The 27,009-nt window shown below is 33.3% G+C and overlaps 1 protein-coding gene across 1 annotated transcript in view; it reads left to right on the top strand.

Moving 5' to 3' along the window:
• Nucleotides 1-27,009, top strand: part of CCDC73 (coiled-coil domain containing 73) — a 77,251-nt gene that overhangs the window by 49,117 nt on the left and 1,125 nt on the right. Inside the window, exons 9-16 of the mRNA XM_064492471.1 lie at nt 191-322; nt 813-872; nt 2,396-2,512; nt 8,334-8,444; nt 12,834-12,968; nt 17,561-17,741; nt 18,834-20,306; nt 22,384-22,517. Coding sequence (XP_064348541.1) covers nt 191-322; nt 813-872; nt 2,396-2,512; nt 8,334-8,444; nt 12,834-12,968; nt 17,561-17,741; nt 18,834-20,306; nt 22,384-22,517 — 2,343 coding nt within the window. The remainder of the gene's footprint in view (nt 1-190; nt 323-812; nt 873-2,395; nt 2,513-8,333; nt 8,445-12,833; nt 12,969-17,560; nt 17,742-18,833; nt 20,307-22,383; nt 22,518-27,009) is intronic.

Raw genomic sequence — 27,009 nt, forward strand, 5'->3', positions numbered from 1 at the left:
CGCTACTTTTGAATGGTTAGTTCACTTAGGTAGTGTATTGTTTTTAAGAACAGAGATAGTGCATTCTATCTTTGTGTTATTGTGTTCGCCTGTTCCATAGCCAAAATAGCATTCCCACCTTGGCTATCAGAAAAGTGCCTTGCTTTGATGAAATATGTGTACTGAGTTCTCTGATGTTTCTTATGTTAAGGAACTAAAAAAAGTAACCTCAGACTTGATAAAGACCAAGGTCACATGTCAACAGTATAAGATGGGAGAAGAAAACATCAATTTAACAATTAAAGAACAAAAATTTCAAGAACTTCAAGAAAGACTCAAAATGGTATTTAACTAAATATATTCATGTTTGTAAAATTAACATTTTTGTAAAATTTATGAGATTATATAAACAGTTAGGATTATAATACAAAAATGTTCTTTCTTTATAGAGTTAATATACATAGTAAAAAAAGATTTTATGAATTTTAAAAAATTTGTTAGATAATTTTTGGCATAAACAAGACTTTAGGATAATAAAATTTGGCTATAATCACTGTATTTTCATCTTAATATGGTATCAGGTAATCTTCTGGTACAGTGGTGTTTCCAGAAAAGCTTTTGGAGATGAGAAATTCTGTTGTTTTTAACATTAACATCTACAAATTTGCACCAGCGTGTACTGGGTACTTAGTACCTAGAGTCCAGCAGTAAACAAATGTTGGTGCTCTGGAGTAATAATAGGTCATGACACAGCCAAATTTGTTAAGCACTGAATTGAATGTAGAATTTATAGAATTTTCTATCATAACTTTAAAGTTATTCGATTTTTTTAGGAATTGGAATTAAATAAGAAGATTAATGAAGAAATCACCCATATTCAAAAAGAAAAACAGGCAAGCAATCATAAGATATTTTGGAAGCCAGTAAATATTTTGAAAACCAATACAATATGGGAGGTAAAGTAAGTTAAATAACAGATAGAATCATGCCTAGGTTGATTCCTAGCAAATAGTAAGCACTCATTGTTATGTATTAAATAGATACATGTGAGCCTTTTAACCAGGTCTCACATATACGCCCATTAAAAAATAAATTAGAGGAGAAATGGAGAGAGGAGTTCATCAAAGGGTACAAACTTCCAGTTGTAAGATGAGTAAGTTCTGGACATGTAATGTACAGCATGATGATTTTTGCTAACAGTACTCTTTTATATATTTAAAAGTTGCTTTAAAAATTTACTTATTTAGTTGAGGTATAGTTGATGTACAATATTAGTTTACAATATCATATTAGTTTCAAGTCTACAACATGGTGATTCAAAAATGTTATAGATTATACTTCATTTAAATTTATAATAAAATATTGGCTATATTCCTTGTGCTGTACAATATATCCTTGTAGCTTATTTATTTTATACAGAGAGTGGATCTTAAATGTTCTCACCACACACAAAAAAGTTGGTGATTATGTGTGATGTTAACCTGATTGTGGTAATTATATCACAATATATACGTGTACCAAATCATCACACGTTATACACCTTAAGCTTACACATGTTATATGTCAATTATGTCTCTATAAAACTGGAGAAAGATTACAGTAAAATATTTTGTAAATAAATAAGATAAAAGAACAAAAATGAATCAGCTTTTTCCTTGATAATTTAGACCAGTGGTACCCTAGCAGATGATTAGTGACATGTTTATATGCTTAGAGCATGCATTCATAGGATATTATACTCTCATTTGAATCAATTTGATATTTATAATTCTTCTGTTTTGAGGGAGGGTATAACTCAGTGGTAGAGTGCTTGTTTAGCATGCACAGGGTTCTGGGTTCAGTTCTCAGTACCTCCATTTAAAAAATAATAATAAAATAAGTAAATAAATAAACCTAATTACTTCCTCCCCCTCCAAAATTAAATAAAATATAATTCATCTATTTAAAAAGAAAGATATGTGAAAAAAAATTTCTACTGTTTCTTTTTTTTCTCTTCTGCTTTTCTTCTGTTTGATTCTGAACACATGCAGTGACATTCTAGCCCATTAGTGGTATGACATTTTAGTAGTGATATATTTGCTGTTTGAGGGGGAAGACAACAAAAGTTTTAGTTTTGAGTTCTTCACATTTTTCAGTAGTGTCTCAGAATCCATGGTCATTTTAAGAACTTTGTTAATTATTTGAGGAACTCTTAGAAATAGTATTTTGTAAGAAATTATGTAAAATAACGTATGTTAGATATTAAATTAATAAAATGTGCCATTAGTTTATTTCAGTATATTGTTTATTATGGCATTAAAATCAAACTACAAAATTAGTAAGTTAAGAAGCTAGAAAATGTATTTTAAGAATGAGTTTAGAAACATACCTGATGTCTTAAAACTTTTTAAATTAATAAATTTTTATTTTTTTAAAGGCTATCATAAATTCTTTCCAACAACTGCAGCAGTTACTTCAACAACAGGCTCAAGCTAATGCTGAAATGGAAGCAGAATTGAAGGTGCTAAAAGAAATAATCAGGATATATATATGTGTATATATATATGTATATAATGTTTATAAAACATGTATTTATTAGTGTATTTCCATCTAATGAGCTTTACCTGTTTAGTTGCATTTGTCCAACTTTATCTGAGATCACTTTGAATTTTAAGGGTAAAAAATTGTCCTCCTTCATCAGCTTGGTATCAATGTCCAAAGTAATGAGCATTTTTTTTTTTAACATTTGAGCCACTAGTTAAGTTTTGAATTTTATCAAGTATCTGATTTAATTTTGAAACAGATTGGATGGGGTTTTTCCTGTGTCTTAGAATTGTGGCCAAGATCCAAAACTGAAAATAAAAGGTGACAAATATCATCAGATTCTAAGAGAACAATCAGTGAGCTCCCAGAAATTGTGGGGCAGGAAGTGGGGCAGATCCTTCTTCACAGGTACATGATAGAATTAGCCCTGTTACCACAACAATCACCGCCATCATCCTCTTCTCAGTATATATAAGAAAATGATTGGGGAGGGGAAGAAGTTATGGTCACTGATGTTTGGGGAATGAGGGTTTGTTAAGAGAGCCTTTTCTCTTACATCCCTAGTATAGAGGGATGCGTTTTCCCTCACAAATCTAAGAGAAGGAGTCTACAGGAAAATCATGTGTACAGTTGGGTTACAGGAAGGGGGGACTGCCATCTTGTTTTTGAGATGGATGCTTGAGGTGCTGTAGAAACCTGTAGGGCCATTATGGTGTTGCCAGTAAAGTAAAATGTGTTAAGGTCACGTGGGAGAACGTGGCATATGTTTCTTAAAGTTTGTAAGTGTACCAGGAACAAATAGACTGATGCCCAGTTCTAGTCTAGAAATTTCAAGGAGGAAAGTTTTTGGAGTAATCTGTTCCAGTGGGGCGTGAAGTGGGTATTATGCTTGTTCTAATGCTGTATGGTACTGGAAGGGTGCAGAAGAGAGAACCTGGTGGTTCCTTGGCTCCATGTGAAGGAATGTGGAGGTTAGTGGAAGGGCGGGAACTGCCAAGTGAAGGGATGTCCAGTTCAAGAGAGGAGCTGGGGACATGTTCCACTGGGGTGGCCAGTAGAAGATATTTGTGCCCCTCTGAAGGGATTCTTGGTAATTAAGGATGAGGCTGAACATTTCCCAAGAAAAGTACGTTCACCTCCTATATAGGGGCCACCATCGGTAGAAGCCTGGACCAGTTTCATGGCTATGTAACCACTGCAATTGCATAAGACCAATACCCAGAAGAGCTACGAGCTTCAGGTTTAATATTCTGTGGTCACTTCTTGACATTTTTATTAATTTTTTTCTTTGAATGTATGTTTTGTAAATTAAGTCTGATATGAAAATGTAGTATGAAGCAGGGCTTGGAGCCTCAGCTCCAGCATTCTCCTGTCTCCCACTGCCTCCCAGGACCCATTCTTGGATGCTGGCTTTCCTACCCTTTGGTGCCCTGGGCCTGGCATAGCTTCATCCTCCCTGCTCCTGTCTTGCCACTGCTGTGGATCGACTGGGTCACATTGGTGGGGAGAGGCCACCTGAGCCTTGATAGTACATAGAGAATCTAGATTTTATATAGTAAAATTTCAAATTATTGGCAAGGACAGGATATAATTGTCAGCTTGTTATGTTAACAGGTAAGGGCATTAAAAAATAAACAATACCATCTATCATCACTTTCATCTTATAAAAGAGAATATTTTAACACCTAAAGTATATTAAGGATATAATATCAGAAAAAGGACAGTCCTTTACAAGAAAACATATTAGATGACCTTACACTGACATTTTTTTGCCATGGACTAGTGAGGTTTGTCATGGATCAGTACTTATATACAGACTGCTGTTAGAGAACCACTGATATATAGTATGACAAAATATTAATGTTGAACTGTTGCTGAGGATTATGCTGCACAGATATCTCAAGTGTTTTCTTGAGGAGCATTCTAATTCCACCTGTACTAAAAGGGATCATTACTCTTCGTAATGCCTAGTGTTTTTCAGTGCTCTGCAATCATGCTGTCATCTTTTTTTTTTCTTTTTAAGTTCAATTTGGAACATAGAGACCTAAATTCTCATGATAGAGAATGTTTTCTACTGTGATTCAATCACAGTTTAGTCCAGATAAAAGTATAGTTATACTGCTATAGTCATAGTGTTCTGAAGAATAATTTACTTAGGTTTTGGTATATTAAAGCATTAACAGGTGGTTTTATTTTGATTTTCCACAATATACATTTTTTTCAGGAGGGTTTTCAGATTTGTTAATCCAGATGCAAGTAATACCAAATAATTTCCTGGTAAAATATAAATTCCATAAAAACAGTAACATTTTCACTAATGTATAAGAGCCCAAACGAGCATCTGGCTCTTAGTAGAAGCTCATTAAATTTTATTAAATTAATGAATGATTAACAATAAACAAATTCAGACTCTTTGGAAGTTCAAATATTGCCAGGTCAGGGCTTCTGGTTAAACATATTGAACTGAACTTATACATTCCTTTCAAAAAAGGAATTTCCTTTTTTCCTTCTGAAACTGCAATAAAATGACATTAATAAATCCACAAAGACAAAGAAATAGGGAAAAGGAAACAATAAAAATAAATTTTTAAAAGTGGAAACCAAATGGAAAATTAGTAATTCACTTAGCAAATGAGAGGAAGTAGAAACCCAAGTCAAAGACACAGAAATAATTAGGAGTTGCCAGCATCATGGGACTCCAAAAGTGAGGTGTACAAATGAAGCCAGAAACTAGGTCTATATAAGAAGCTATTGCACCTCCAGATTCTTTTTCCTACCCTGCACAAATAGGCACTCTCTGTCTCCTATTTGGCAGAAGATTGGAGGATTACATTGGAGAATTTGAGGATCAACTAAAGTTGGGGAGATCCAGTAGTGTGCTAGAGACATTGTGCACCAGGAGAGTTGGTTGTTAGAACTGTTGTCATTTTGTGAGTGGATTTAAACCAGTGGTAGCTTGAAATTGACAATGGTAGGTCTATTTAACACTAAAGAAACTGGTAAATGCTGCAAATCATGCTTTTTTTTTCCCCTTTGAGACCCAATTTACCAGCACAGCACTGAAAGTATTACATTGAAAACAGTTTAGAAAGTCTAAATACTGAACTCTGAAGACTCCTAGCCACGTTTCCCGTTTTAGAGGGCAGTTAGCCTTACAACTTCCAGGCAGGTGAATGGAAGATTCCATTCTAGGGCAACTAAAACTTACTTAAGAGAAAAGACTATAGCTGTCCTGATAAAACGGCTCAGCTAGATTTACATACAGTGAAGCCCATCGCTGTAGCAATGAAACTTTGTAGTTAACGAAACTTTTAGCCAGCTTTTTAATATTTCATTCTTAAATATGAAGTGTGAAAAAGAGACAAAACAAACAGGCTAATGAAAATAAAAAACATGGAAAAGTTAAGAAAATATATTCAGTTAAGAGAATTTTATTTATTAATCCACAAAACAATAATTTGGAATCTAAAAAAAGACATTCATAGAATAAAACTAAATATATTAGCAGACATAAAAGTACAATGCAAAGATTGGAAGATAATATTGAGCTAAGCTTCTAAGGAAGTAGAATCAAAAGACAAGAAAATGGAAAATAGGAAAGAAAGAAAATGAGGCGATCAGTCCAAGACGTCTGGTGAGTTTCAGAGAGAACAGAGAAAATGGAAGGAGAGCAAACAACCAGAGAAATAATGCAAGAAAGCAACCCAGAAGTGAGGGATCTGAGTTTGTTTTGCCCAACACCAATACATATATCATAATGAAATTTCATACTACACTTAAAGAGAACATTATAAAACCCTCTGTGGGGAAAAAAAATAGATGATGTAAAAAGGATTCAAAATGAGAATGGCAACGTAACGGCTTCAGACTTCTCATTGGCAGCACTGGTAGGTAGAAGATAAATAGAACCATGCCTTCACAGGCTGGGGAGGAATTGCTTTCCAAGGCAGAATTGTACAGTATTTAGCCAAACGAGTTGTTAAGTTTTAGTAGAATAAACATATTTTCAGACATGCAAGGTCTCAAAAAAATCTCTGCCTCCTTTATCAAGAAGTAATAGAAAGGTTACTTTACTAAAACAAGGGAATAAAACAAGAGGAAATCATGAGATCTAGGAAACAGGAGACCCACCACGGAAGAGAGAAGGAAATTCTCAGAGATAACCTGATCAGTGTAGCAGAATGAAAGAGCAGTAAGTCCAAATTTTAAGGGAACGCTGGAATGTCTCCAGAACATGGAAACTGAGAAAATACCTGTTGTAGGCAGTTTCTTTTAGAAGGGGGTATGGATAGGGACAGGAAATTATTGATATATCTAATGTACTTTTTAAGAACATAATGCTCTTGGTCAGTTTTTATTACTAGGATAAAGTCTGTGATACATTCTCCCATATCTCCTTTAAATTTCAATTTGTCTATTTTTAAAAATGCACTGTTACAAATATAAATAGATACCATAAAATATTTGTTAGAATGTTAAAGTACTAAGCATCCATTAAATATACACTGTTGTAAATATTCAGAAAGTGCCCTATTATAAAATGTACCTATAAATTTAAACAAAATCATGACATCTATTAAAAACTTTACATTGTCCTGAAGTAGAGGCAGTCAAAATACATATTCATTGAGTGTTCTCAAAATGCATAGTCCTTTGAGCTAGAGGATAATCTTCCTGTTAAAATTGTAAAATGATTTTCATTAGATGTTTCCATAATTTTGCATAATTATGTCTTTGCATATTAATATTTTATATAGTAATTGAGAACTCTTTAAATAGATGGAAAATTATGAAGCCTTTAAAATGAGATAGATCCATATATAATATTATGGAAATTAAGCAAGACAATAGTATTCATATTTTTAGAAAAGCAGATTGCAAGACAGCATGATATGTATATGATCTCATCTCTATCTGAAAAGATATTTTTATGTGCTTGTATGCTTATAAACAATTTATGGAAAGATACACAAAAACTACTAAAGTGGTTACGTCTGGGGAGGAGAACTGGAGAGCCAGTGGAAGAGAACTTCACCTTTTCATTCTGTATCTTTTGTGTGGTTGAATGTTCACCCTGAATGTACTTAGCTTTACTAATGATAAACAAATGAACATAAATATTCCAGATGTATTAGACATGTAGATAGAATTCTTACTACTTGTCTTTTTGCAGAAGTTGACTTGGATTATCAGCAGGCACTGAAGAAACACTAATATTGGTGATGCTGATTTAATAGCTTTTAAACCCCTGTCTTAGAAAACAGTAGTATTTTTACCCTTTAAAGGTTTTTTGAGAGAGGGACAGGGGAGTGTGTTGGTGATTACATAGTATGTTAATTTCTGAAGTAGTAAGTTAATATAGTAAATATTAAAGCTCTACTAAAATGTATTAATTTGAAATTAAAAATTAAAATTATATTTAAAAGTTTTCTAGCCAGTTAATTTCTGAAATGGATATGGAAAAAATGTTCTGTGGTAGTTAAAATTTTTTAGTAGGGTTAGGCTGGATTATGCTACATTTCATATTTTTCAGTGCTGTACTTTATATTACTTTTTCAGTACATTAAAACTTATGCAGTGAAACTGAATAATGGCAATGTTTTTATACCCTTTTATAGCCATTTCTTTTTCATAACCTCCCCCTATCTCCTGTTAACTAAACTATAAGCACCTTTCTGTTAATTTATGAAAATTATTGTTGAGATAGCACATTATCACTGATCTGTATGGCACTTTCAGCATGTTAGAAGCAAAGGTCCAAGCAACATAAAACACATCAAAATTCATTAATGTGGTATTGATTATTTTTTGGATAATTAATTTTATTGCAGACCCTTGAAAGAGATAATGAGCTGCAAAGGGAGAAGGTAAAAGAAAATGAAGAAAAGTTCCTTAATCTTCAAAATGAGCATGAAAAAGCACTGGGAACTTGGAAAAAGCATGTAGGTTTATTAAATAGTAAAATATTAAAATATTTTAAGTAGTCGTAGACATTTAAAATAACTATTAAATGCTAAGAAAATATTGCAAAAATAATATAGGAATAAAGTCAGACACATTTTCTTCTTGCACTTACATTTCCAAGAAGTGAATGTTTGTAAAGCTAAATTTAATAAAATTTTCTGTAATGCTTCCATGCATGAAAAACCACACATATACATGTGTATTTATATATATATATATGTCATATGATTTTTTCATATGTGACATGTAAAAATTAATTTTCCTTTTCAGAAAACCATTGATAGTGTTTTAGTAAATGATTAAAATAACGAATTATATAAAGGTATTATTGTTAGCTGATCTCTTTAGCTTTCTTCAGCAGTTTTGTTGAGTCATATTAAAGCCATATTTGGAACATGTATGCAGTAGTTGAGTTCTATAGCATTAACATTTTATCGTGAGAGTTGTTATAAACATGGCTATTTCCTTAAAGCACATCTGTTTATTTTACACTAAATTTTAATTCAGTGAAGTAGATAATAAAAGTGTAAAGTGATGTAAATTAAAGTTGTGAAATATTAAGTTTCACTTTAAAGACTGGTGAACCCCAAAATCGATTATTCTATTTTATTATCTATTTTTATTGTCTTCAATTATTTTAAAAGAACTAACAAAATAGAAAGTCACTATGAGTTTATAGAAGCTATATTTTGGGAAGATAAGATTATATTTTAAAGTATTATGCTATATAATTCTAATACTATACTAATATATTTTATACTAATATATAACTACGTACCATTCTAGGTGACTTTATTTGATATAAATTGTTATATAAGTGATTGTTGATTTTTCAATCCATTTGCAGCTAACATGTTCTCTTAATTTGATTTTTAAGAAATCAAATCTTCACTGATGAATTTGATAAGGTTTACCCAATTCTCAGAAAATATTTTGTAATTAATTGTATCAGAATACTAAAGAATGCTTAATTATCTCTATATAGGTAAAGTTTATCATTATAAGCAACAAGCATAATAATATTCATTTTAGCTTCATCTAATCCACCTGGCATCCCAACACTTCCTCCTCATTCCTAATGTTTAAAAGACTGTGGAAGTAGTACTGTCAGGGTAAGGAAAACTAAAGTGAAAAGAAAATGTAAACTTAAATATGCCAACCATGCCAAAAAAATTAGTTGAACTAAGAAAATTAAACATTTATTTTTCCTGATTAGGCCCCAACCATGTCCCTCCCCCAAGAAAAAAATCATTCAAATAAAAAAAAAAGATAAGCATTCAGCTTCACTAGTAAGGCCTAAGTCTATAATTTGGATAAAGTTAGTTTTGTCTTAGGATTATTAGCATCTACAATCATTTCACTTCTATATGCTTTACTACTAAACAGAACATAGTTAAATTTTTTAAATGCCACTTTGAATCAATAAGAGTTTTCTTGGATGGGAGATCAGATCTACTCTTTAATTGCATTTCTATCTCTGTGTAAGGTTTTTTTTTTTTTTTACCATTCTTGAGTGAGGGAGAATTATGGTATTGCTTCTGAGATCCCATACCACAGAGACTGGATCAAGATGGATTTTTTTAAAAAAAACCTAAGATATTAACAAAAGTAAGATGAAATCATATAAACTGTTGCTATAAACGTAGAAAAAATAAACAGGGAAAGAAAATGCTGTACAAATGAAACAGTGAATATTATTAGACAACGTATTTAAAATTCATTGAAGTTTCATAAAGAATGTAGTATGTGTATCTGTTTTCATTTGGTTAGTTATATAACCAATGGATATGTATAGATAAAAAAGATAATAAATGAAGATGTGCAGAAATTATTTAGGGAAAGATGGGGAAATCACAAAAGGAATTCAATTCACATTTGTTGAGCATCTGTTATATATTAGGCATTATTCTAGGTGCTGGATTTTCAAAGATTTCTAAAATACAAAGAGTATTAAAGCGCTCACACTCTCATACAGGTAATTATTAAATTAACCACAATAGTGTAGAATGTTGTTAGTAGTATTAACATTAATCTTAACAAATTACTATGAAAGCCCAAAATAAATCATGTTGCTTAACTAGGTTGAAGAAAGTTTTAGAGAAAAGTTGACACTACGTTTGGAATTGAAAGATGAGTAGGGAGGGTTTCACCAGGCAGAAGGTGCCCATTTTCTACACTTCCCATTCCACTCTGTTGGCATTCCATTTAAGAAAGGGAAAACATGATGGAGACATGAAGTTGCATTCTCAAGGATGATGAATAATCTGATCTAGACTGTGACATTGGAAGTTAGGTTGAGATCACCTTCTGAAGAGTTCTTTACTAAGGAAGTTGAATTTTATTTTATAAGTAATGATAATCAGTGAGATTTTTTAAAGCAGAAAATGACATAGTCAGATCTCCATATTAGATAACTCTTGGAACAGTTTGGAGGATGGCACTATGGAGAGAGATCAGTAAGAATATTGCAGATAACCTGACTGTGAGGCTATGAGGGTGGGAATTAGGGCAATGGTAGTGAGAACAGAGAAGAGGGATAGATGCAGCAAGCATTTTGGAGGTAAAATTAGCAGATTAGTGACATTTTAAATATCAATTTTAGAAGGGAAGGGAGTCAACTATGATTCTGAGATTAGTATAACGAGCAGAAAATAATGTCCCTAACTGACATACGGGTTGTGAAAGAAGAAGCAGGTTTGATGGTTGAAAATGAGTTTAATTCAGGCACTGTTGAATTTATAGTGACTGCAAGACATCTGACTTGAAATGTAAATCATGCATTTGTAAACAATCTAATCTTAGGAGAGAGATCGGAAGATGAGATCTAGATTTAAGAGTTATTAGGGTAAAAATGAAATTTGAAGGTATAATAAGATTATCTACGGAAGGAGTGGAGTACTTGAAGAGAAAGCTAAAGAAGAATGTTGGGGGATGCCAACATTTTGTGAGTGGTTAGTGTGTGTATTGGGGCAGAAGGGGAGCGGGAGCCTGATAAAAACAGTGAGAAAGGAGGAGGATAAATAGAGAGTAGACGATGCAAACGAAGAGGCTGTTTCAAGAACAAATAGTCAACATAGTCATGCCACAGTGCTGTTAATGGTATGAAACTTGGAAAAAGTCCTTTTGCTAATTTGCACGTGATACCTGAGAATCAGTAGAGCAACGAAGGCGAAGTCCGGATGTTAAGGAGTGATGGGGGGTTAGAATTTGAAAGTGGCAAGAGTAAACTTTATTTTAAGAAGCTAGAGAGACAAAGTAATTGGGTAAAGGAGAAAAAAATTTAGGAATGTAACAAGAACATATTTGGGGGCTGAGAAATGCTGGTATAGTGGGAAAGATTGAGAATAGGCAGGAGAGATCATTGCTTGAGCCAGGCACTCAGGGAGTTAGGAGAGGATGGGAGAGAGCGCATGGAGAATTGAGCCTTGGAAAAGAAGAGATAGATTAAAATATGGTGAAAAATAGGTAAGATGAAGGGAAAGTAATAGGTTAGCCTCCATAAGGAGTGTTACACACATTTGTGGAATTTTTGGTAGTTTAAAATTGTTCAAGAAACTTTTGCAGTCTTTAATGACAAAAAGGTATTTTCCTCCTCGATGGAACTTAACTTTGTCTCACATTTGAGGTTTCTATGAAGGAGAACCTCTCCAAGAACAAGATTATGACATTTTATAGCCAGTAAAAGCCCAGTTTGTAGATGTGAGTATTGTGGCTAATGTGTCAGTTTCTGTTGGACTACCTAGTACTCAGTACTCTTCATCTAGCTGACTTAAAATCTGTATGTCTAATTTGCAACAAGAAAATAAAACTTTCATAGAATGTTTATGATTAAAAATAATTTTTCATTTGCAACAAGAGGTAGTTTAATGTAGTACTTAAGAACATAACCCCTAGATTTAGCTTTGGATTTGAATCCTAACTGCTACTTTATATCTACCTGATCTTGGGCAAGTTAACAACGTCTGTGAGCCTCACATTTCTCACCTGTAAATTGGAGATTAAAACTGCCTCAGAGAAGGGAGGGTATAGCTCACTGGTAGAGTGCATGCTTAACATGCATGAGATGCTGGGTTCAACTCTAAATAAATAAATAAATAACCAACCAACCAACCAAACAAACAAACCTAATTACCTCACCCCGAAGAAAGAATGAAACAAGCAATAAAACTGCCTCATAGGATTTTTATGAGTATGAAATTGTGTTTATTAAGTACTCAGTACAATTCAATAAATGGTAGCTCTTAATATTAGTTATTACTTTGGGAATGTTTTCATTTTTTTACTATTTTCCCAAACTTCTGTTAATGAAGTATTTTCATACAATACAAATTTATATGTGTGTTCACTTTGGTTAAATTTTATATTAGGTTGAAGAACTTAATGGAGAAATTAATGAGATTAAAAATGAGTTATCATCATTTAAAGAAACTCATACTAAGTTACAAGAACATTATGACAAATTATGTGATCAGAAAAAGTTTGAGGAAGACAAGAAGTTTCAGGTAAAATTCAAGTATGCTAGAGGTATAAGCTATAAATTAGAACCATCACCGATGATTTTCTCCTTGCTTTATATTTTCAGTTTCTCAACTTTTAAAAATGTGTATAAGCATGTAGTCTGTAATACATTTTTAGTTAATTTTTATGTATAGTATGACATAAGGATTGAGGGTCAGTTTTTTGGTCATGAATTTCAGTTCCAGCATGTACATTTGTTGAATAGACAATTTTTTTTCTCCCCTTGTACGTTGATACTTTCTTTGAGAATCAGTTGACCAAATAAATACATGTGGGTCTATTTCTGTACCCTCTATATATTCCTTTGATTATGTGTCTATCTTTAAACCAGTACGACACTTTATTAGTGTAGCTTTGTAAGAAGTCTTAAAATGTGGTAGTGTAAGTCCTTCAATTTGTTGTTCTTTTTCAAAATTGTTTTGGCTATTCTGAGTCCTTTGCATTTCCATGTAACTTTTAGAATCAGTTTGTTACTTTCTAACGAAAAAAGTCTGTGGGATTTGGATTTGGATTGTGTTGAATGTATAGATAAATTTGCAAATAATAGATATCTTAACATACAATTCATGAACGTGTTGTGTCTTTACATTTCTTTAGATATTCTTTAATATCTCTCAGAAATGTCTTATAGTTTTCATTATATGGGTCTTACAAATATTTTATTAAATTTATCCCTGAATATTTCATATTTTGGGACCTTACTGTAAACAGTATTTAAAAAATTAATTTTTCTCATTGTTCCTTCCTAGCATATAGAAATAAAATTGATTTTTGTGCATTGATCTCATATCCTTTTACCTTTTTAATTAACTTACTATTGTAGTAGGTTTTTTTTGTTGTTGAACTTTGGAGTTTTGTAAGTACATTATGTCATCTGTGAATTTAAGGCAGATGAATTTTACTTCCTTTTCTGCTCTGTATGCATTTTATTTTTTCCCTCAATTTATTGCACTGTCTAGGACCCTTCAGTACAATGTTAAATGAAAGTTGTGAGAGTGGACAGGCATGGTTTGCTTCTCATCTTAGTTGGAGTGTAGTCTTTTACCATTTCATATTGTTAGCCTGAAGATGCTTCCTTCTGTTCCTAGTTTGTGGAGTTTTTTAATCATGATTGAATTTTTATCATGAATAGGTGTTAAATTTTGTCAAATGCTTTTTCTGTATCTGTTGAGAAGATCATTTTTTTCTTTATTCTGTTAATGTGTTTAAAATAAACTTGCATTTTTGGGATATGTATTATCCTCTTTATATATGGCTAGATTTGATTTGCTAATGCTGTGTTTCGGGTTTTGAATTGGTGAGGAATATTGATCTGTAGATTTAATTTGTTTTTTCTTTGTACTCTTTTGGTCCAGTTTTTATATCAGAGTAATATTGGCCACATAAATTGAGTTGGAATGTGTTCCCTCCTCCCAAAAGAGTTTTGTGTAGAACTGGTATTGTTTCTTTACTGAATATTAGATACAATTCAGTGGTGAAGCTATCTAGGCTTTTCCTTTGTGGGAATATTTTTAATAACAAAGTTAGTTTTTAAATTATTTATAGGGGTATTCAGATTCTCAATTTCTTCCTGTGTTGGTGCGCAGAAAATAGTGACATAGCAGGCCTGTGAAAGGCCTTTGAAAGACCTGCTTGTAAGGTTGGCTCTTGTCTGACACCTGGAAACTTGGATGGCGAGGTTTCCCACCATTTCCTAATAGACAGGAGTGGCTCACTGTGCCTAAACTATTAAGTGCTTTGCTCTGAACATCTGCTTGCTTTCTGAGAGTCTGGAGTTTTGGCAAGTGCTAGGCAGAGGGTGACCACCTCTCCAGAAAACCTTGAGTACTGAGTCTCTCATGAGTGTCCAGTAGACACTTCACATCACTGTGGTCACAATTCATTACTGCAGGAATTAAGCATGTTCTACGTGACTCTACTAGGAGAGGATTCTTGAAAGTTTATAAGTGGTTTCCTCCAGACTTCACCTCTTGTGCCTTTTCCCTTTGCTGATTTTCCTTTATATCCTTTTGCTGTTACGAATCTTAGTCAGGAGTATGGCCGTATATCGAGCCCTATGAGCCTTCATAGGAAATCACTGAGCCTGGGGGTAGTGTTAGAGACCTCCAACACAATCAGTTTTGGTAGTTTTTCTTTTTCAAGGAACTTGGGTGAGGAGGGCTATGTGCAAACTCTCTATTTTCTGCTCAATTCGGCTGTGAACCTGAAACTGCTCTAAAAAAACTGTCTGTTAATTTAAAAATGGGGATAAGTAGGAATATCTGATATTCATCAATATATACTATTTATCACAGGACACATAAATTAAGAGTTTTAAAGGTCAATAAAATGTTATGTTGTATACTTAAAAAAAAAGAATAAAAGAGGGAACATCAATATAGATCCTACAGACGAGTATAATAAGGAAATATTATGAGCAACTCTTTGCCAATAAATTCGACAACTTAGATGAAAAGGACAAGTCCACTGAAACATAAAAATTATCAAAACTGATTGTACTGGGGGTCTTTAAGAAAATCACTGGCAGATAGATGGCAACTGAAGATGAACAAGTTGATGAGACTGATTAAGAGTAATTTTAAGAAGAATGAGAATAAAGAATGAAATGCTAATGAAAATCCCCAGGGGAGAGGCAGAGGAAGAGAAACTTGCAAAGGAGAAGTTTGCAAAGAAGATTGAGAAAAATAGCAGGAGCTTTGCAGCTGGATAAATATAGGTTCAAATCCTGTCTCAGCTCCTATTAACTGTGAAATCCTAGAAGGATACTTTTATAGTTGACCCTTGGACAGCACAGGTTTGAACCGTGCAGGTCCCAGCAATACACAGGTTTTCTTCAGATAGTAAATACTTCATTACTACACGACCTGCAGTTGGTTGAATCTGTGGATGTGGAAACATTGATACGGAGGAACTGCATATCCAAAAGGCCAGCTGTAAGTTATACACAGATTTTTGACTGCTTCAAGGGTTGGTGCCCCCTAGCCCCTGAGTTGTTCCAGCATCAGCCATATTAAGAGTCATCCATTGCTGTGTAACAAATATCCCAAAACTTGGTGGTTTAAAACAGCAAACATTTATTATCCCATAATTTTGATAGTGATTTTCAAATTTACATTTCCAGTTCAATTTTCTCTTATATGCTCCAGATTCATACATCTAAATGTTCATTAGACATGTCCACCTTTTTGTCTTACCAACTCTTCAAACTCAAGAGATTCAAAATGAACTCATGGTATTTTCCTTGAAACCTGCTACTCCTGTTTTCTAGCTCAGTAAATAACATCTACATGTCACCTAGATATCTAATCTGAACTCTGAAAATCAGTCTTGACTCTCCTCTCAGCCCTCATTCAACAGTTGATATTAGCTCAGTAAATAATTCCTGACTCTATTCAGGCTCTTCATCTTTACTGATGTCACCTGCACTACTATAGCATTCTTCTGATGCATCTCTCTGCTCACGTGTTGTTTTCTTTTAATTCAGTGTTTTTTCAGATTTCTAACTGCAACCTATTGGTGGGTCATGGAAATCAGTTTAGTGGTTTATGACTGGAATTCTTTTAAAAATGAAATAAAATAGTGTAGCATAAAAATATTACAATGTATCTCAATTAAGAGTCAGTATTGTTTGGTATGCTCATTGTGTTGTAAAGTATATTTATTTCGTATTGCAGGTTTTAAGCAGTGAACTTTGGAAAACATTACTCTAATCTGTTCTCCAGAATGCAGCCAGAATGGTCTTTCCAGTCAGCTCATGTTAAACACTTTGTCTAAAACCCTTCAGTGATTTCTCATTGTCTTCCGGAGCTGGAACTCCTTAGCATGCTGTGTTAGGCCCTTAATGACCTAGGCCTAACTCAAGCCTCATTTTTCTTCATTCTTCCCCAACACCTAAGCTCAAGCTAAAGTAAATCACAAGTAGTTCCATGAAGTAGAACTATATGAAAAGACTATAATTTTGTTTTCTTTTAACATTTGCTTATGCTATTTATTCTCCCTAGAGTGCCTTCTTATCCCCATCTGTATTTAAGTTGCTCATTGTTTCTTTTCCTATCTTCCCCAATGGACCGTAAGTTTTTTGAAGATAGGGACTATATTTTGTTCATCATCGTATCCCACAGCCTAGTGCAGTGCTTCCATGTAATATGTGTTTAATATTTAGAGAGAATAAAAAGATGTTGAATTGAGTCACTATTTTAAAGATACATAAAAATACCAAACACTCAAAAACAACTTGCCTGCCATGACTACCTTGCTTTTAATAAAGGAGTGGTACTTTTGTTTCATATAATATGTGGTATTGTATAATAATGTGGAATGCATGTTTGAAAACATCCAAGGGTCTCTATTTTGTTTAAATATGATAGACTATACAAAATGAACTTACAGTCATCTTATTACAAAGAGTACTATATTAAATTTAGTAAAAAAAAAATAATTTGGCTTTCAAATAGCAATTGCTGAATGGTTGAACTGAAACACAGATTCCACTTCTATTAGCAAAGTTCATTTAAATGTTTTATACTTTTTAACAGTCTGTTTTTACATTAAAGGAATCTCTTCCATTTTACACTAGAATATTCCAGAAATAAATACCGAAATGTCAATGGGAAAATCAGAAAGCACAATCATACAGAAATATAACTCCAGGCAAGAAATAAGGGAAGAAAATAGTGTGAATTATTGTTTAGACACTGAATACAGAAAAGAAGAGGAAAATAAAGAAGGCCTGTTTATAGAAGAAATCATTATAGAAGGTAACTTAAGATTATATTCATATTTTCTAATTTTTATATTGATCTTTTTAGGAGGATATCAATTACAGTCTTTGATTTGAGGACCTAGTAGTATAATTGGAGAAACAGTTCTCCATTTGTATGTATCTTAACAAAAGTACATGCATGTTTTTTGAGCTATTCTTTAATAGAGTCAATATTTTTGGTAAAAAAATACATTTTTACTTTCACTTCTCATCACTTGCTCATTGGATTTTTGCATTCTGATTTCTCTCTTTACTGCTTTGCTGAGAATGTTCTCTGAGCTACCAATACCTTCTGATGACCAGACCCTAGAGCACTTTTCTTAGTTCAAATGACCTTTCTGTAACTATAGAAATAATTGAATAATTGGTCCATATTGAAAAAGAGTTATTTAAAGATGGTACAGTTTGAAGGTGTTCAAACTAGGCTGAACAACCACTTGGTGGAGATGTTGTAGAGAGAATGATTGGATTAAAAAAGCCCTTCACGCCCTAAATTTATATTCTAGATTATTGTAACTATACTGAAGTTTCTAAATCTGTGGTTAAAACCCAGATGAGTAAAATTAATGTCTTAAATATTCTATACACTAAGTATTCCAAAATTTTAAAGTATTTACAAGATAGTGAGTAAAAATGTGATGATTATTAGTCATGAAGAAACCAGCTAGCAATTTCTGCATCTAGGTAGTAAGAGAAATTACAGTATGACCTGTTAGTGTAAATTTTTATCGAATCAGCTATGTGTTTATGTGGAATTGTACTGTATGTCCCAAAGGAAGCAACAGACTAGAGAAATAAAAAACATTTTGTAATGCTCTCAAGTTACTTCTTCCTTTTTAAACCAAAATATTTTTGCTGTTATAAGATAAAAATTTAGTTATGGGTAGAGATTAGCATGCTAAATGTATGCTTTTTAAAGGGAACTCAGTATTTAGGTAAAATTAGTGTCATTATGTTTGTGTAATCGCTTGCCAGTGAAATATTTAAGGCTAAGTGTCTTTTTAGAAAAATAAGTAATACATGTCTTTCAAAAGCAGGCTTTAGTGTATAAATAACATAAAAATGTACTATGTTCTCATTATAACAGACTTAGGGCTTTTTGAAAAAAGCTCAAAGAATGAAACTGATATTGTACATCAGGATGAAAATCAGAGTGAAATCTCCTTAAGCAAAACCCTCTGCATAGACAAAGAATTAATTAGTCAAGGACAAACCTCGAATGTTGCCGAATTTAGAGAAGTGGTGACTACAAAAATAAAAGACAAGGTGGACTTGGAAAAAGACAATGGATGCACAGAATTTATATCACCAAATACTTCTTTTTTAGTGGCTGACGCACCAGTAGAAACTGAAAAGATAGACCTAGAAAGAACTGAAGGATTAGGTCGTCACCATGCAGATGTGCACCTAGAGACTGAAAATAACAGAACACCATTTAACAGTATCTTAAATGAGATGGCTTGCAATGCAAATCATAAAAAAGATGTTTCTGAAGATGAGCCATTCAAACAACAATTCAGATTGCTTCCGAGGGCTCAGGAAAGTGCCACAGAGAAGGAAATTAAAAATAGTCACCAAACCAAAGCAGATTTGGATTCATCTCTAGCTGTAAAAAGGACTCTTGTTGAGGGTCAGAAATACAGTTCACAGGATTCAAGCGATGTGATGTTAGATGATAAGCAATGTCAAATAAGACCAATACAGCTGTTAAATAAAAACAGTGAGTGTATTTTGCCATTTAAAGAAACTTCAGATTTTCAGCAAGTTGGTGATGATACTTCAGAAAAACCTGAACTAAATATTCCCTGTGATGGAACAATCAACCACCTCACTTCTGCTGTTTTCAGTGACAATTCGAACATACTTTTCAAGAATTCAGATAAAAATGTTAATATTATGCCTATGTTGGTGAAACCCAACTCAAGCCCTCGGAGAACTGTATGGAAAAATGTGAATGAGATGCAAAACGGTCCAGTTAAGAACTGTTTGGGACATTTAGAGAACAATGTGATTGTTTCTCATCTTCAGGGGAACAAGGAGAATATACGTGCATCACAATCCAGAGTTCATGTGAAAACTTCCACAGAGATACAGTTTTCCAATAAAGAGAGTCAGATTGAAGAGAATCAGATAACTGAAGCCACAAAAAGTGACTTCTTCCCTAAAGAAAGACAGCATGCATTGTTAAATAATACAGAGCAAACAGAGTCAGTAAATGACATTGTTTCAGGAAAAACTTACAGTGAAGGACAGCTGGAAGAATCATGTTCATTTCACATAAAGCCATCTGGAGATTTAGTAAACACAAGTGGAAGGTCAGCCTTTGATCTTTCGACTTCAGATAAAAAAACTGAGAAAACTCCAGTATATGTGAATTTTTTAGACCCTAGTCCTTGGTCAAAAGTAAATCAAATTGAAAGTCAAACAGCGAGTACTTCAACATCTAGCATTCCTCTTTTGCTGAAGGAGAGACCAGTAGGTCCATCCAAAAACAAGAAGATTGTTTCAATGACACTTTGTCAAAATGTTGGTGTGGATGCCAGGAAGGACATTGGACCAGGTAAGAAAATAAGGTTTATGTCTTAATTCTTTTAAAATTTGTATTTCTAATTCTTATTCTTAGTAAAAATTTTTTAGATGTTTAAAATGATAATTTATTTATATTTGTATGTATGTATTTCTTGCCTAACCCTAAAAGCCTCCACATACATATATATGTAAAAGTAGGAAAGGTTTTATTTGAATGCAAGTGGACTTCTTGTCACCTAAATCTGAGCCAGTATTATCGACATGTCCTGAGGTAAACTGCAGTTTGGAAATTTTTTAAAAAAATTTCTTTTCATCATCAAAGAACTGAAAATAGGAAAAACAACCACAACTCTGGGATTAATTTTTAATTAGGAACGTCTGTCTAATCCAAGTCCCCTTTTTCACTTTGTAGAGCAAATACAGTGAAGTTGTATGTTACTCCTTTTCTTTCTGTACTCAAAAACAAAAACAACCTTCTTCGCTAAGAACCATGTTTTAGTTTCTCTCCTATGTTGTTACTTTCTTCCTCCAACTTTTTTCCCTCTTCCCTTTACTATTTTTATGTGTCCCTTCACTAGCACCACAAATCCAGGTTTCTTCTTTTGTTTTGCAAGTAATAGTGATGTGTAACATTAATACCTTTCACATCATTGATATTTATCACTGTTTGAAACACTTTAAGTTGAATCCCTTAATAATTATATGCCCATTTTAACACATTCAATTAAATATTTTAGGTAATAGATTGTTCTCTTTAAAACCACTGTATGAAATAACAATATCCAAGTTTTGCTTTAAAAATATTCCAGAATTTTAAAAAAATAGGGAGAGGTAAATGGATGAAATACATGTGACTTAATATTAAAGGTACTGAAGCTGGGTGATGAGTATGTTGAGGTTCATACCCTGCTTTTGTATACTTGAAATTTTTCATATTAAAGATTTTAAAATAGAAATACTGCGTATTATCAATGGGTGCTATATAAATATAACTTGAAGGTAACTGTTGTTTAAGGAGTGTATCATGATAAAAATATCTGTTTACTTTGCTCCTAGCAATTTCATAGTTAAAGTTGCTGAGGTTGTTAAAGACGTTCTTATATTTTAAAGGGAACTTTGCCTCTTTAACAGTATGCATTTAGAGCCATTAAAGAAATGTGGATTACAAGGAAAGCTTTGAATGGCCCTCTGTCTTAACAGGCTTCTTTTAAAAAGGAAATTGAGGAAAAATTTTAAAAGAAAAATTGGAAATTAAAAACAAAAAAAACTATATCTTGTTTACTAGCATGAATGTGGAGGTAAAATAGGGAAAAATAGAAAACCCCGAAACACTGTGTAATCACATTTCACAAAATACAATTTTCCTGATATAATAAAATGCATTAATTTCAGATTTCATTACTTTTGTCTGTCAAATGCTATGGTTAAATGCTGTTAGTCGAGCACTAGTCTAACTCTACTATTTTCTCACAAGTCTTTTCTTCTAAATTAAATCTCAGTGATATAAATTAGGATGGAAGGAGAGATGACTTAAATTCTATAGAAATTAAACTTATAAAAAACTTAAACTCATAAAAGATATTCCTAAATATCTTTTAATTTTCAAAGACATGTTTCTGTAAATCATTGTTATCTATTTATTAAAGCCCAATAACCCCCTACTGCACAGCCCCGTTAAGTTTCTTACTGAGGCCAGTGTCATTTAAATATATTTTATAAATCTGACTTTTAGTTGGCTCAGCCTTTTCCCATTAATCTGAATTGGTAAGATGTTCACTGTATAAATGTTTACAAGTGTAGGCAGTGCAGTAACCAGGGGAATAAGGGTAACATTTTATGTGTATTGTTTTAGAAGATACTTGTACCATGTCACTAATTTTAATGTGAAATCAGGTTTCAGAAAGTAGCAATAAAAAATTATTTTCTGAAATGAAATGCCTAATGTAAGAGCAAAGTCTATGGAAACTACAGTGTTCAAAGTAAGAAGAAAATAGAAATTCTTACTTTTTAAATACAAAAGCATAGGGTAAGAGGAAAACAATTTAGTCACTAAAATGAGTGCCTGGAGAATAAAATTCGGTTGTTGTCATTTCCTCTTTGTCAACCAGATACTACCAGCATTAACAGAGTTGCTGACACTTTGAATAACTCGAGTATCCATCCAGGTCCCGAGGGAGAGCCCAGTGAAGAGAGGAATGCAACTGCAAAGACTTTTTATGATTCTTCTTTTCCCACAGAACATGTAAGTCAATTAAAAATATTGCCGAGCAGACCTTAGTGAGCTAATTCTACAGATATGTGTAGAACTGTGTGCATCTGGATGCTTTAAGACCTAACTGATCTCCAAAATAATATCAAGAGGGCAACATGGCACCATTTTTCACAATTAAGGTTGATGGAAAACAGCAGGAAAAAGTCACAGTGTATAAATCAAATAGATATAATCCAGCCTGTTTTGGGAAGGAGAGTGTGAGGTAGTGTATTATGTACTTATATTTTTTCAGTCACCTAAATTTAGGAATAATGGCATTTGAGCATTTATTTATTTGAACTAGAAAAAAATAGTTCACTCATTTGAGCATTTAAAATTAAAATAAAAGATGCCTTAAATAATCTAATCAGTTAAGTTCACTTATTTTTAAAATTATTTTGCTGTTGGGAGTCCACATTTTTTAAATTTCTTTTTTTAACACCTTTATTGTGGTACGGTTCCTGTACAGTAAGCTACACATATTTCAGATGTACAACTTGATGAATTTTGATAGACGTGTACACGCATGAAACCACCCCCACAATCAAGATTTCCATCACTCCCCAAGAGGTGCAATTTTTGAATTCCCAATTTATCCCTTCACACCCCACACCCCCTTTAGCCCCTGGTAACTGTAAGTTTGTTCTCTATGTCTGTGAGTCTGTTTCTATTTTGTTGATAAGTTCATTTGTGTCCTTTTTTTTAGATTCCACGTATAAGCAATATCATATGGCATTTTTCTCTCTTTTTGGCATACTTCACTTAGAATGACAGTCTCCAGTCCATCTATGTTGCTGCAAATGGCTTTTTTTTTTAATGGCAGAGTAGTATTCTGTTGTATAAATACACCATATCCAGTCATCTGTCGATGGACATTTGGATTATTTCCATGTCTTGGCTGTTTTAAAAGTGCTGCTGTGAAGTTCAGTTGTTTTTAATAGTGCTTAAGGTCATTTACATTATTCTGGGGAACTATTGCAAAGGAAGATTTTATCTATTTTAAATTGTTTCACTTAGAACACAGTATGTGAAAGGATCAAATATTCATAAATATATGACATCAAGTATGGATATAAATAGTAAGCAGAGTATTTGCAGAGACTGTATATGGCTCCAGAAGTCCATTGTCATATGAAAAGCAAATAACTACAGGTGACAGGTATTTGGGGGGGGGGGTAAAATTTATAAGGTTGTTTTTTTTTTAATCTTAGTGTACAAAACTTTACTGCAAAAAAGGCTATATTGTTCAAAGTCTACAAAAACAATTATAGGTATAACTGCTAAAAGGTAACCTAAAAAGGTTAGTAAAGATGACCAAAAAACAACTGCATAGTGACAGATTTTAAAGTCACTGTGTATTTTAAATTGTAGAGATGCACAGTAAACAACTTTCTCTTTAAGCACATATAGTGGAAATTATAGTACTAACACAACCTTAACAAGCAACAGGTTTTAACAGTACATTATACTGCCCTTTTTAAATTGAAGAAACCTTAAGTAATGTAGCATAACTCTCCCTTTTGGAAAGTTGAAGCTAAAATCAGGGCCTACCTTTTCCAACCTTTTCATAATTGAGCTTAAAAAGAGTTTCTGCTTGATGTTAAATGTGTGATGTTTCAAATATGGTAACTCAAGCACAGTAGGCTGGGGCACTGGGAAGCAGCTGCTGGAGAGCATCAAAGCTGGACACTCATTCTAATTGGGTTGAGTAACATTTCTAATTGTCCTATTTTCAAACAGTTTTAAGGGTATGATGGAAATTTCACATCTCCTTTTCAAGCCCATTTTTATAATTAACCTAATAGGGAAGTTCTTTGCATCTAACTCCTAATGCTTTTTGTAGTTAATGTTGTTAAGAATTTGTATTTACAGAATTTAAAGCTTTTTCAAAGAAATACTCCCACAACAATCTGTTTTACAGATGAGGTAGCAGTGAGACAAATATGAAGTAATTTCCCAAAGTCATTAAAAACAGTCTGTGATAGACTCAGACTAGGTATCTTGGCTCTTAGTCACATGCTACATACCTTCTCAACTTTCCTAATAGAGAAGTTTCTTCTCAAAATACTGGTGGATGTAAAACATGCTAACTGTCCACTTAAACAAGTGATTACCACTAGGTGGCAAGCACCATGCTAAGCGTCATTGTTCCAGATGACGCTTGATTACCAATTAACAGCTAAGGTGGGGCAAATTTAAAAGCAGATCAATTTTTTTGCCTAGTCTACTGAAAAGGCTGTGATCCCTGGATTAAACCAGGCCAGTCTGGTCTCTGTGATGTGTTTACTTGCTTGGTATTTTATACTTTTCCAAATCAGAGGCTGTTGAGTGACAGCTGGTGGGTCAAATGCATCCTACTGCCTTATTTTAGTAGAATTTTTTTAAGAGCACAGCCACACCCATTCCTTTACCCGTAGTCTAGTCCTATGGTTGTTTTTGTGTTGCAGTGATAGAACCAAGCAGTTGTGAGGGTGGCCACTTGGTCCACAAAGCCAAAAAAATTTACTTCTGGCTCTTCACAGAAAGTTTACCAACTCTTGTTCTAAATGAACACAATTTTACAAGTGCTTTTATAACCAGAAAGGGGTATCAGCTTTTTATATTTTTCAACATATTTTTATGCATACCCTCCACATCAGTCCCCTTAAATTCTGGGTAGGTTATCACGTGCTAACCCACTTTTCCCCTTATAGACCCAGAGCAACTTGAAAAGTTTTTGTTCTTGGGGGTAAAACTGGTAGCCTGCTGCAATCTTGATTATACCCAGGAATGAGGATGGGAGAAAGGGGCCAGAGAAAGTCAAGAAAGCACTTACTTTACAAATCCAATGAACTTAGGTTCATTTAAGTTAAATTTTAAAATGCAGCCACAGGCTTAAAGAGCTAGTACCAGGCTAGGAGAAATTTTAAGCCAAAGAGATCTTTTGAGCCAGGCAGAAAGAAGAGGTTAGAGAGATTTTTAAAAAAGAGAAGGAAAGAAGCAAAGGTATGTGGCAGTGTACTTGTAACCAGAATTACTGCTGTAGGCTGCAAAATCTCAGTCAAGCTAAACAGGGTAAGTTTTGTTAAGTGTAATCTTTAATCGACATTGTCTTGTTTCTCTCTACAGCCAATCCTTGCTTCTGCCTCTCCCACAAAGTAGATAAAAAGAAACTAGATATATGTAAATGCCTCCTTTCCCATCACAATTAAAAATCTAAGAATCAGGATTTGTGGAAATTCCGTAATTTGTACTTGATGTCAAATGCACCAAAATGCCTTTAGCATTTTGATGGCAAGACAGGATCATTGTATCATACAGATCATCAATCATTTTACTCCAAAGTCAGTAACAGCCTAGATTTAGATTTGGTATCTAAATCTATTTGGTATCTGTCTATGCTCAGGATTGCATGAGACTGACACGCTGCCCAGCTCACGTAGGAGGCAGGTTCTCGGTGTGGCACGGGTGACTCACTTTCATGCTGGGCCTGTGCACTAAATAAGCTATGTTGAACACATATGCCAGACGCTATGGGAAATGTACATTTATGCACATTTTTATCCATTACCACTCACTCTTTACAGGTCCTGTCTGATACTTTTGTTTTCATCTCTGTCATTTCATAAGAACTTAGGAAACTAGACAAATATGAACACAGCATCATCCCAAAGATCAAAGGCTAAGACTTTGAGGGGACTGGTGCCTGATTAGAATTTCAGGAGCCAAACAGATGAATCCAAAAGGAGCAGTCCTTTACGGAACTGAGACTAAATGTAAACATTTAAACTCATTTTAAAAATTACTATATAATCTCCCTTTGAAAACACAATGTTAAAAATATGCCACTTTTACCAGTTTGGAAAAGACTTTAATGTAAGGCAGTACTCAAAAGATCTTCACAAAGATTTATGAACAAATGACATTCATTACAGTCTAACTTGTAACAGTAAATGTTTTCCAACAACTTAAATGTCCAACGATGTATTATGGAACATGGAATACAACAGAGCCATGCTCTTTTAAGAGTAGAGGGAAATGTTAAAAATGTTTTTAACCCAGCATAAAAATAACTAAGATACCAATTTTTTAAGTGTATATACAGAGACCAGAATATTTACATCAAAATGTTTTAATGGTGGTTGGAATCTTGGGTAATTTTCATGCAATTCTTATCCTATTCCATACTTCTAAAATGCATCCTCTTTGAACAGAAGATTTTATCTGACAATCTACCTGAAAGACCATTAAAGAATTAAGAAATTAACTCAAAAAATTTTTTGATAAGGATAATTTAAAAGAAATGTTCAACAATAGGAGATAAATTATCACACATCCATAAAAGGATTTTGCAGCCACTGACTGTTATGAAAAATTTTATTGACCTAGGAAACAAATCAGAGGGAAAAAGCAAGATATAAAATTCTATAGAATGGAAAATATGCTAAAATTAGAAAAAAGACTAATAGCAAACAATACCAAAATGCTGACAGGTCTGTCTGGA

The sequence above is a fragment of the Camelus dromedarius genome, chromosome 12, assembly GCF_036321535.1.
Source record: "Camelus dromedarius isolate mCamDro1 chromosome 12, mCamDro1.pat, whole genome shotgun sequence".
Classification (NCBI taxonomy): Eukaryota; Metazoa; Chordata; class Mammalia; order Artiodactyla; family Camelidae; genus Camelus; species Camelus dromedarius.